The sequence below is a fragment of the Saccopteryx leptura genome, chromosome 12 (genome assembly GCF_036850995.1).
Source record: "Saccopteryx leptura isolate mSacLep1 chromosome 12, mSacLep1_pri_phased_curated, whole genome shotgun sequence".
In the NCBI taxonomy this organism is placed as follows: Eukaryota; Metazoa; Chordata; class Mammalia; order Chiroptera; family Emballonuridae; genus Saccopteryx; species Saccopteryx leptura.
Window position 1 is genome coordinate 29217538 of NC_089514.1, and position 13381 is coordinate 29230918.

The 13381-nt window shown below is 41.8% G+C and overlaps 1 protein-coding gene across 2 annotated transcripts in view; it reads right to left on the reverse strand.

The window, feature by feature from the left end:
• GLCCI1 (glucocorticoid induced 1) overlaps positions 1-13016 on the reverse strand; it is a 97378-nt gene extending 84362 nt beyond the window's left edge. For both annotated transcript variants that reach the window (XM_066353735.1, XM_066353734.1), the window contains exon 1: positions 12438-13016. In XM_066353735.1, coding sequence (XP_066209832.1) covers positions 12438-12891 — 454 coding nt within the window. In that variant the 5' untranslated portion in view covers positions 12892-13016. The remainder of the gene's footprint in view (positions 1-12437) is intronic.
• Positions 13017-13381: the final 365 nt, after the last annotated feature.

Consider the following 13381-nt stretch of genomic DNA (forward strand, 5'->3'; position numbering starts at 1 on the left):
AAATAGCTTAGACCTACATTTATTATAGAAGCTACATGATGAAGCTCTCCTAAGCTTCATCTAATGAAAGAAAAACACACAAAAACAGAATATTTGATATTTAAAAAGGACACCAAAATGCTCAATCTAACTCAGGAAGGTAAACAAAGGAAAATAATTCATATATGAAGTCCAAACCTTAGAAAAAACAGTGGGTCAAATTCTTGGCAGACTTTACATGAACTGACCTTGCTGAGAAGTACGAATGCAACACACCGATTACATCTGGAATATGTATTGTGCATGAGTCAGAGTTCCACAGACATAGTAGGGATTCTATAAATATTTATTTTGTGAAAGAAAAAGACTCCATCCATTTTACTACCATACTGCCAACAACTGTTGTAATACCTGAAACAAACATTTCTTTCAAAAATGAACAGTTATCACTGAAATTAATTAAAGCTACACCAATCCTTGGTCATATATAAACCAAGAGCACACAGTGAACAAATGCAATGGTCTGAACCAGGTGTTTTATTTTAATAATGGGTCACGTTGGCATGTAAAGAATAAATAGGATTTAGGCCCTGGCCAGCTGGCTCAGTGGATAGAGCATCGGCCCCACATACGATGTCCGGGTTCAGTCTCTGGTCAGGGAATACGAGAAGTGACCATCTGCTTCTCTTCCCCTCCCCTTTCTCTCTCTCCCCCTCTCACAGCGAGTGGTTTGAGTGGTTCAAGTGTTGGCCCCGGGTGCTGAGGATAGTTCAATTAGTGTGAGCATTGGCCCCAGGTGCTGAGGGTAGCGCAGTTGATATGAACATCAGCTCCAGACAGGGGTTCCCGTATTGATCCTGGTCAGGGTGCATGCAAGAATCTATCTCCTCTCAATAAAAAAAAAAAAGAGAGAGAGAATACTCATTGCTGATCACTTGGTAAAAAAAAAAAAAAAAAGAATAAATAAGATTTCAATATAAGCTTCGTAAAGGTATCTGATCAAAATCCTACAGATTTTTCAAAAACCTTATTTCTGGGTACAGTCCACTCACTAGCTTTACAATACTAATGAAACTGCACTTAGCAATGTTTGCTACCCCGTTTAGTAAATACGAGGCACTTAAATTAAATAACTTGACTTTAAACAGGAAAATAACAGTTGATTTTTTTAAAGGTGATACATCAGATCACCTCATACTTTAGCAGAAATGACACTACTGCAGAACTCTCAAAGATATTATGAGTGTATTTTAAAGACTAGTTAATATACTGCTCACAAAAATTAGGGGATATCTCAAAATGAATATGAAGTGATTAAAAAAGCATTTGATTTTTTTTATTTAACAAGAACATCAGAAAAGCAAAAGACAAGTCAAAGAAAGTTTGATTATGCAAATGAGATGCAAAACCAACTTTTATTTCATTGGTGAAAATGCACTCTACAAAAGGCTGAAAGTACTGGAGTATCTGCACGTTCCCTGATCCCCTAATTTTTGTGAGCAGTGTATATAAATAAATCTACATTTTACTTGATGTTTTTGTACCTTTGTGGAAAGACCACGTCACCGATTTACATGAGACAGTGAAGTGTTTTTTATGGGTAAGGCCTGATGTAATCCTGAGCAACTAAAGTCCTACTTTTTATTATCTTCTAAGGTACAACTGTTACTTTGCTAATTTAACTTATAAACTAATATATTCAACTAGAAAACTATAATTACAGAAAAAATTCAAGAGAAATTTCCCTATCTACATAGAACACTTTCAATATCTTAATAAGAAGGCCATTTCAATGTTATTTATGGAAGGACTCATGCTCCACATTGGCTATTAAATAGAGCTTATAGTAAGCACAAGTCACACTGAAAAAGTGCCAAAACACTCTAGGAGAAATTATTAAAATGGATATCAAAATATCTTTTCTAGCAAACACATCAGCAAACCTAGAAAAAGTGAGAAAGTTCAAACAGTATAAATTGAGAAGACAGTGAACGCAGTTTCCTTGCTATGAGTGATATATACAAAGATACTATTCTGGACCTGGCCAGTTGGCTCAGCAATAGAGCGTCGGCCCGGCTTATGGAAGTCCAGGGTTCAATTCCCGGCCAAGGCACACAGGAGAAGCGCCCATCTGCTTCTCCACCCCTCCCCTTCCCTCTCTGTCTCTCTCTTCCCCTTCCGCAGCCAAGACTCCGTTGGAGCAAAGTTGGCCCTGGTGCTGAGGATGACTCCATGGCCTCTGCCTCAGGCACTAGAATGGCTCCGATTGCAGCAGAGCAACACCCCAGAGAGGCTGAGCATCGCTCCCTGGTGGGCGTGCCGGGTGGATCGGGCACATGTGAGAGTCTGACTGCCTCCTCGCTTCTAACTTCGGAAAAAAAACAAAAACAAAACAAAACAAAAAATATACTATTCTGAATGCTGCTAAAATATCAAATGATGCTAAAAGTAAAGAATCAAGGTTAGGGTTAAATGAAGCCTTATGATGCTTTGTTATAAATGTCAAGCCTGTCAAATGTGAAAATACAAAAGACCTTGCTCTACCCAGATTTTGAAATTTCATGGGAAAAGTAGTTTTTAAAAATTAAATCTACCAGGGCACACAGGAGAAGCGCCCATCTGCTTCTCCACCCCTCCCCCTCTCCTTCCTCTCCGTCTCTCTCTTCCTCTCCCGCAGCAGAGGTTCCATTGAAGCAAAGATGGCCCCGGCGCTGGGGATGGCTCCTTGGCCTCTGCCCCAGGTGCTGGAATGGCTCTGGTCTCGACAGAGCGACGCCCTGGAGGCGCAGTGCATCGCCCCCTGGTGGGCAAAGCATCGCCCCCTGGTGGACAGAGCATCGCCCCTGGTGGGCATGCCGGGTGGATCCCGGTCGTGCGCATGCGGGAGTCTGTCTGACTGTCTCTCCCCGTTTCCAGCTTCAGAAAAATACAAAAAAAAAAAAAAAAAAAAAAAAAATTAAATCTACATTCTTATTAACAAAGTGGTAGGTCCTTTAAGGACCAAGGGAAAAGGCCTACCAATAGCATAATAGTGTTGTGAAGTGCCATGACATTCTTATATGCATACATGAGGCCTGAATCACTGGGAATATTTGCAGTTATTTTAAGTTCTGTGGACCCTGGAGTCTAGTCCCATTTATCTTTCACTTTATTCCCCCTCCCCCCATAAAAGCTATTTTTGGCCTTTCCATGACTTAACCGAATAAGCGATGCTTTAACCCATTGTGCATGCTTTCCTGCCCCATAATTAACTGGGTTCCAAAAGTAACTTTCAGCTCCCTTGAAGTCAGGACCTACCTAAAGAGTGCCACGGGCCCTCTGTGCATACTGCAAATCACTTGACTTCTCAAGATGTCATTTCCTCGTCTGTGAAGAGAGGTTGCAAACGTACTCTACATCGGATTCCAGTGAAGACAAGGGGCAGGCACTGAAGCTCCATAAATGATAACTTTATTAAAAATCATCTAGTTTATACAGTGCTATAGTAATTAACACAATATGGTACTGGCATAAAAAGACACATAGACCAATGGAAAAAAACAGAGAGCTCAAAAATAAACCCATATACATACATTCAACTAATTTTTGACAAAGGTGTCCATAACACACAATGAGAGAAGGATAGTCTCTTTTACAAATGGTGTTGGGAAAATGGGATATATAGATGCAAAAGAATGAAACTGGACCCTTATAACCTTACACAAAATTCACTTGAAATAGATTAAAGAATTAAATATATGACCTGAAAAAATAAAACTCCTACAACATAAGGAAAAGCTCTTTGGTCAGTGTCTTGGCAGTGACATTTTAGGTAGAACACCAAAAGCACAAGCAACAAAAGCAAAAATAAACAAGTGCATTACATCACACCAAAATGTGCTGCACGGCAAAGGAAATCATCACTAAATGAAAAGGAAAACTATGGAATGGGAGAAAATATTTACACATCATATACCTAGTAAGGGATTAATATAAAAAATATGTGAGAAACTCATATAACTCAACAGCAATAAAGCAAATAACCCAAAAAAAAGTGGAAAAAAGATCTAAATAGACATTTTCTAAAAAAAAAAAAAGACACATAAATTGTCCACAGTATATTAAAAGGTGCTCAGAATCACCAACCATCAGGGCATTGCAAATTAAAACCATAAAGAGATACCAACTCACACCTGTTGGAATGGCTATTATCAAAAAGACAACAGAAGTGTTGGCAAGGATGTGGGAAAAAGGTAACCCTATATACTGTCATTGAAAATGTAAACTGGTAAGAATGAAAAACAGTATGGAGAAGGTTCCTCAGAAACTTAAACACAGAACTATCACACAATCCAGCAAGACCACAGCTGGGTCTATACCCAAAGAGAATAAAACCAGTATCTTGAAGAGATGTATATACCCCAAGTTCACTGAAGCATTATTCACAATAGCCAAGATATAAGTGTCCACTGATGGCAGAATGGATAAAGATGAGATCAAATGCTTTCAGGGTATTATGGCCGTAGACCAGAATGGATCAAGAAATTGTGGAATACATAGACAATGGAGTATTATACAGCCTTAACGAGGGAGATCCTGCCATTGGCAACAATATAATACAGATGAACCTGGAAGACAGTGTGCTAAATGAAATAAACCAGACACAGAAATACACATGCTATATGATCTCACTAAGATGCAGAATCTAAAAAGTCATATTCATAAAAGGAGAGACTAGAAAGGTCTGCCAGGGGCTGGCAGGTCAGGGGAATGGGGTCAGAGTAAAAACTTTCAGTTATGAGAGAGTTCCAGGGAGGTAATGCACATCATGGTGACTACAGTTAAGAATACTGTACCGTATACTTGAAATTTGCTAAGAGTGGATCTTAATGGTTCTCATCACACACCATAAAAATGGTACCAGTGTGAAGTGACTGATATGTTAATTAGCTTGATTGTGGTAATCATTTCACAACTTATATGTATATCAAATCATCATGCTGTACACCGTAAATACACACTATTTTTTGTTGTTGTTTTTTTGTGTTTTTCTGAAGTTGGAAACGGGGAGGCAGTCAGACAGACTCCCACATGCGCCCGACCGGGATCCACCTGGCACACCCACCAGGGGGCGATGCTCTGCCCATCCGGAGCATCGCTCTGTTGCGACCAGAGCCAGCCTAGCCCTGAGGCAGAGGCCATAGAGCCATCCACAGCGCCCGGGCCAACTTTGCTCCAATGGAGCCTTGGCTGCGGGAGGGGAAGAGAGAGACAGAGAGGAAGGAGAGGGGGAGGGGTGGAGAAGCAGATGGGCGCTTCTCCTGTGTGCCCTGGCCAGAAATCGAACCCGGGACTCCTGCACACCAGGCCAACGCTCTACCACTGAGCCAACTGGCCAGGGTAAATACACATTATTTTTATTTGTTAATTATACCTCAGTAAAGCTGGGAGAGAAACATCAAAAAAAAAAAAAAAGGATCATTATAAAAAGAATTAGATTATAAAATAATACAATTGAGTAATAATTTTAGAAATAGTTTCATCAATTACTTAACTTTTTAGTACTGTAGAAGTTCAAATTAGCTACATATACTATTCAGAAAAGTTCTCCCTGTGGTCGTACCAGCTAAATAAGAGCTCTGACTGTCAATAGTTGAAAGTCATCTCATCTTGAGGAACATTAGGCAACATGCTGTAACAGTGTTGGCCTTCTTGATACGAAACACATTCAGATGTTTAGTGGATTTAATTGTAATAACTAGAAGACAATTTGAGGTTTCACTCATTTCATTCTTCTTCTTCTTCTTTCCCAAGTGCAAGGAGGGGAGACAGACTCTCACATGCATTTCAACTAGGATCCACCCGGCAACCCGTCTGGGGCCAATGCTCTGCCCATCTAGGGTCATGCTTGCAACTGAGTTATTTTTAGAGCCCGAGGCAGAGGCTCCAAGGAGCATCCTCAGCACCCGGGGCCAATGTGCTCCAATGATGAGCTCAAACTGATTGAGTCATGGCTGGGGGGTGGGGGGGCAGGAGAGAGAGAGAGAGAAGGGGGAGAGAGAAGGGGATGGGTGGAGAAGCAGATGGTTGCTTCTCCTGTGTGCCCTGACCAGGAATCAAACCTGGGACGTGAACACAACAGGCCAAAGCTCTACCACTGAGCCAACCAGCCAAGGCCTCACACATTTCTTTTAACTCATCCTTAATGATGGTGAACCATCATTAAGGGACACCATGGTGGCACTTCATTAAGTTACAAACATATAGAATTCAAATCCACAAACTCAATGCTAACTGTTAGCTCTTGGGAGGGCTGGATTAACCTAGCACCCGTTGCTGGGACAATCATTTGAGACTGGAGTTTCTGCTTAATGAGTGATTCCTGAATCATTCATCACTTTATCATCATGTATACTATCTTTCAGTATTCACGGAGAAAAGAACTCTACTCAAATACTATGATCCAAGGACAGCACAGATTCTAATGTAAGAAAGGCCAAGCACAATCAATTTCATATTCTTGACCCCACAGGAACAAGGATTACTCTTTCATTCTTTTTGCTCTCTATCTCACCACACTCACACATGTATGTAGAAACAAATTTAGAAATGTGACCAATTCATCCATTTTCTATTTGTTACATTCAACATTCTAGGTCTACATTTTTGGACATTCTGGAAATGTCAAAGCATCTCCCAGCACAGTATAACAGTGCTGTGGAAACAACAGAAAAACCTATCCTTTAAAGATTTGTTTAGCTCAGAACTCATGACTGTTCACCAACATCAGAGTTTCTGAAATAGGAGCAAGAGGACAGTCTTGTGGAATAACAGCAGACCTGAAACAAGGTTTGCATTTCCAGTGCACCTTCCTGATGAATGAAAGTATACACTGTCTGTGTATAGTAAGCACTCAAACGTTTTCTTTCCACCTACAACTAGAGACACACATAATACAGGCAAAGTTACTGAGGCATTCATGAACTTGCCCCCAGAATTTGCCTCAATAACATTCACTAGAAGTAAACAACACTGCTTAAAATATCTGCCATGTCTGTTTCTACTAAAATGAAATACTAGAAAGTATTTTTCTACAATTTGTTTACAGTATAAGTAAAATCCGATTTTCTTTACAATTATTACACATCCGTTGTAATTTGTTTTGCAGAATAAACACAAATCTTACTCTTCTAGAAATAGTTGGATGATGGGTGGAGTCAGGGTCAGTTTTAGGGGTCCAGATGAGGGGTCGAGGAAAAGACAGGTGGCTTCATCAGTTCCTTAGGATTTCCATATCAATAGATGAATACTGTTCTCTCTTACCTCCACCTACTTTTGGCAAACCCAGCTTGAGACCATCATCAGATAGATAAGCTTAACCTATTGTTAAAATAAACCGTATACAGAATAGAAACAGTATAAGAGATTCGGTTTCTTTGACATATAAGAAAATTATATATTGAAGACAAAAGACAACAGCACCAGGCCCAGGACAGGTGCCATTGAAAAGCCTATCCCAGTGGTGTCTGAAAATTTTGAGCTCTCCAGAAAAGATTGAACTAAAATTATGAAGAACAGTCATTAGTATATATATTGATATTACGTAGCAGACATAAAAGCTTCAGCTACATGTGAAAGTTCTGATAAAACAGGCTTTTAAATTTTTTTAAATTTAAGAGTTAAGAAAAACCTTCTATTAGCCATTGGTGAACACTGCCATTTATTTCCATTGTTATTCATTGCCATGGAGACAAATTATTCCCTTCTTTCTAATTCGCATTTAGCCCACATTATCAGAAATAAAAATCACAAGGATGCCATTACCAGTAACTTCAAATCTTCTCCAATATATAAATCCTAACTTACGTTAAATTCCTGAAGAAATGTACACTGCAGTGAATGAAATGTCTTTCTATAAAATGTACTTTAATGATAAAGTGATTGTTAGTTCAATATATACACACAAAATTTTACATATAGCTGAACCGACCTAGGTACTTTGGCCTTAGATATATGATATTCAGTATATTTAGAGTAATAGTTACTTGAAAGGAATATAGTCTTTGAACATAAAACAGTAGTTTAGGAATAAATAACTTCTATAAATTCATTATTTTGCTATTCACCCACTGATCCAGACATTTTATGCACCATAACTGATGGGGAAAATTAGATACATAAATAACAAATGTTGTTGATACTAGTGTAGTTCTCAAAGGCTGAAAACCTTTCCCCAAAATCAGTATTTGAAACTTGTCATTTTAGAAAAAGAAAAGGCAAGCTTCAAAACAAGTTCCTCTAAGTACTTTAAGAAAATTAATTTTAAAAGGTTGGGGGGGGGGGGATTTGCAGGAGGATAACATTAATTTCTAAGAATATCCACCCGAAAAGTAACTTTACAGGAAGAGGGTGTCTGAGTATCTGTTAAAAATAAGAGAGAATTTAAAATGTTGGCACTCCACACATTAAGCACAGCATAAAATGACTCAAAAAAGGGAAATTTAATGAAGAGATAAAAAAACTGAAAGCAAATTAATTGATTAGAACGCACAGACACACATTGCATGCTGTCATTCAACATTATATTCTGGCTGGCTTTGTTTTCTTTTAAAATATAATCATAATTCCTTAATATATAAGACAATAAGGCTCTCAAGACACTCATGAAAGATTCCAATTAAATTTCACTCAGAGTCAGTACTCTGTTAAGGTTACTAGGCCTAAACAAATCTGTTATGTTAAATCAGGAATCAATTCATGCCATTTCCATGGCACGAGTGATATAAATTACAAGCTCTTCCATGTTTCTGTTAACTAGATTTAGTACACTTAGAAATAAGCAATTGTCTCCACCCAGAGCACTCCAATCCAAATGTTTTTATATCTTTTAGAATTTATAATTCATTCTAACGCTCAATCTTCACAAAAAATCACCAAAGGATTTGTAATTGCTGCTTACTATCTTAAACAGTAAAAACTGTATTTGTTCTGTTTTTTAAGTCCACGGGTTTTGCTATATGAAGTTTCAGAAAAAAACAACTTTAGTATAGTTTCTTTTGGTGGTCACTTCATGATTGTAGCTTAAAGATCATTAACACTAACATCCTATTATATTCTCATTTGAGTTGCTCTATTGATCTCAAAGGTAGACTTTATGTATTACCATTACAAAAAAATAACTATTTGCATAATACTTTATGATTTTACATCTACAACAAACACATCACAGGGAGCCTGAAGATGCATTCAGTGGCTTGTCATTCACCACTTTCAGACTCTTCAGAACCAAACAAGGGGGAGGGGGACATTTTACTAATGGCAGAAGAAATGAATATAAATAACAAATCTCAAAGTTGTAAAAATACAAAAGAAGCTCAAAAAAAATACAAAGATATGATCTACAATGCATAAACAACATAGCTTCAATCTATAGAAGTCTGTCCTCTCTGTAGAAGCAAGGTGTGTCTGGGGATTTATGTATCTGTTATAATACCCATTTAAAGTGTCTAAAACTGTGCTACAAAAATAAAGGGAATTACCACCACCATGCTGGATTTTATAAAATAATATATGAAAATTAAAGGCATCTATTTAAAGAATTCACCTTTTCCTCAGCTTTTTGAAATAATCTAAATACCATTTCTTTATTACTCTAGGCTTAATCTTATAAACATGCATATTAAGAATGTTTAAGAGGAAGATAATTATCTAACATGTTTAGAAACTATGTTGTTTCATAATTTCTTCCTTGTAAAACAATTCCAAAGAATTATTTAAAGGTTCTCTATTTTCTTCCTCAACCATTAGTTCAGATAAAAAATACTGAATGCTCAGTTATCACCTCTAGTCCAAATGCTCATAGCACTTCAAAGTTTTTTGTAAACAATATGCCTCTAAACTAAATACATATCCCTTGAGCTACCATCTATTTAATTTAACATTTTTAAATGTAGTTTTGTACCCAGCATAACATCATCTAAAACACACACACACACACACACACACACACACACACACACACACAGCAGTGTGCAGAAAAGGAAGGAGGTGGAGAGCAAGAAATGGAGCACGTTGTTGTTTTTCATTCATGCAGTATAGTGATGTCAGTGTCTGCAGCAGCAGAGGCAGAGACAGGAGCCTTGACCTGTGGAGACTAAAATCCTCTGAAGTCAGAACCTTGCAGAATTCAAAAGGAACTGAGTAGATAATCGTTTGAAAAATTGTTCCACTGTTCATAGTACGGATTTTTAAATGGCTAAGTAAACAGAATAGACTAGTTGTAACAGTTTTAATTTGCGTAGCTTTCTAGCCAGGCATGATGTGGAGAAGTAACATAAAGGTAATAAAATCAGGGGACTGAGGGCAAAAGTTTGTACTCAAAATCACTTCAATGTAAGAAACTGATAAAACCACCTGGTGTTACAAACAGCAGAAAAGCCTCTTCCATTCCCAGTACAAGCTCTCTGATGATGCAAATCTGTCTACCGCACAAGCAGACTCAGAAGTGTTTTCATCATGATTGCATTAAAATTGCATTAAACTCGATGTGCCGTACAACAAAGAGGAGATTTAAGCCTGATCACAAATTTCATTAAAACTGCTTGATGACGGACCATGTAATTCCTAAGCAATTAAGGCTTTTGAAGGATGCAGATCAACTAGTTGTACTATGGTCTGTTGTAAGATGTTAGTGTTTATCAACAAAAGAGGAGGAGGTCCTAGATGGCCATTATATTGTTGTGGCAATTGCCGAAACTACTCTTACTCTGCCCACAAAACCCTCTGTACACAATCTATCTGCAATGCTTATTTTATGGCTCTTCTTATATTAGTCCCTAAAAGAAAATCCCAAAACACAATCTATGCACTGTTGAAGCTAAATCATTCAAAAATTTATGTAACCACTGCCTTCTTTTCTTTCTGTTACCTCTCATTGCATATAGCTCCAGAAAATGTGCAAAAGAGGTGCATATGGCATTAATCTGTTAGAAAATGGTGGCCTTTTCTATGAAATACAGCTAAAGATGTGTGTTCAGTGGTGGTCATTATTAGGGCAATCACGTTGTTTTCATTCATTCATTCAGGATTTGCTGGAGGATGTCAGTTTCTGCAGCAGCTGGCTTGACCTGGGGGAGGAGTGGGGGAGCAAATTCCTCCTGGTGCATACAGATTACAAAATGTATTTCTTGGTGCTCAAGTACACATACCACTGCACTACATCCTTACCTTGCCTCACCATGAAGTGGTCTGGAAACAAGTGACTTAGCAACATGTTAATTACAGGTCAGAAATATTAAAAACAAACACACCAAACTGCAATCCATCATAACAACCACTTTCTCCAAGTGTAAGACCCTCATCAAGAAAACACCGTTTAGAAAATTCCACATACCACATAAATATTGCACAGAGAGCTCCAGAGTGTTTCCCTTCCAAGCAGAGATTTTCCACTTAGTATGATTTGTTCTCTCCACAATGCAGTGGCGGCGGCGGCAGCGGCGGCGGCGGCGGCAGCAGCATCTGTAGCTCTAGCCTGGTATCTAATACTAGCTACTCTCCTCTCCCGTATGAGCTTTAAGTCTCCGTTTCGGCTAATCTTCCTTTTCTCCCCCGAGGGCCAACTAGATCATGCACTGTGTCCCTAGACATAAAGCTAAACCAAACCAAACCAAAACACAAAACCTTAAGGGAAGCCGACAGCATCCACCAGCTAGCTCACCATTACCTTTGACACCTAACAAAAAAGAAACTTGAGATCCTTTAGCAGCTCAACTGAACTGTTAAGCGTACTTAAAAATGGAAGGAACGAGCAAGCACACTTCACAAACAGGTTTTAAAATTTACCATGAAAATGTTGAGTTGGGCATCAGCTGCTTCCAGTGTAATACTGCTCTGATGCATATGACTATATAAAGTAGAGACAAGAGGGAGAGCGGAAAAAAAAAAAAGGCAAAACAAAACACTATACGTTTTAATTGCACATCTCAAATTGTTTCCTCCACACAGACTTAACAACAAATATCCTCACATCACAACTAATGCCACCAACCCCCCGAAAAGAAAAAAGAAAGAAGAAATGATCCCAGCAGTCCCACACGTTAGGAACTTTGAAGGAAAGCACAAAGGGGCTGCTGGAGAGTTTCTGTGCGTGTTTTTTAAGTGTTTCGCCCAGTTCCTCCTTCCCCGGTTACAAACGACAAATGCACGAGTGAGCTAATCAACTCCTAAATGGAAAGACCTTTCCAAGCAGGTGAGTGATGTGAGATAAAAAGTGCGGGGCGGCAGGAGGGTCCTATAAAAGTTGCTCTGCAGTTCGCTCCTCCGAGCCCCGCAGCGAGCGCAGGGGGTGAGGTTCCCAAAGCCACTTTCACACCTTCGAGAAGGCACTAGCATAGAGAAGCCCGGAGAGGCTGCCGTTTCCGCGGAGGGGGCCGTCGGGGAGACGCAGCCCGGGAGGACGGAAGGGTTGGGCTCGCTACCTCTGCACACGGGCGAGCCGGGGCTCCTTCGCTCAGGTGAGCTGCTCCTCCGGTGGCTCTCGGGGGACCGTCTCGGGCGGCCCTTGGCTCGCGGCGCCGGCTCGGTCGGGGCCCCGGCCGGCGGCGGCGTCGGGCTGGGCGGGCTGGGGCCGCGGGCCGCGCCGGGCCCCGAAAGGCTGCCCAGCGAGGCGGCGGCGGCGGCGGCGGCGGCGGCGGGCGGGCGCGTGGGGCTGTGCTGGCTGCCCCGCAGGAGCTGATAGGGAACCGTGGCGCGGATGGGCTGCAGGAGCCGGCCGGCTCCCGCAGCCGGGGCGCAGCCCACGCCGCCGCCCGCACCGGTCCCGCTCCCGGCGGCGGTGGCGGCGGGCGGGGAGCCCGCGGCGCCGCGCCGCATCCTTTGCGGCGGGGGATGAGGGGTCTGGGAGGAACTGGAGGAGGACGAGGCAGTGGACATGGTGGCTCCCGCGGGCCCTGGACGACGCCCGCCGACACCGAGGCGCGGAGCGGGAGGCGCGCGAGCGTGTGGGAGCCGGCGCGGCGGTGCGTGCGAGAGTGTAGGGGGAGGGGCGGGGGGATCGGAGGGGGCGGAGTCTCGGCTCCCCTTCCCTTCCCTTCCCTTCCCTTCCCTTCCCTGCCCTGCCCTGCCCTGCCCGGCCCTTCCCTTCCCTTCCCTGCCCGGCCCGGCCCGACGCGCACCCCCGCCGCCGGGCGAGGGGGAGGGCGAGGGGGAGGGGAGGCTGCGAGAACAGACGGCCAACGGCCCGAACCGCCCGTTCGGACTCGGCGGGGCGGTCACGACCGGGGCCGCGAGCAGCCCGGAGCCGCCGCCGCCGCCCCCGGCATCGCTGACAGGGGAGAGGGGCGACCGTCCGAATCACGCAGCCCCGGGGGCGGCTCGCAGCCAGGCGGGGCTGCACGCTCGGAGAGCCCGGCAGCTGCAGGGA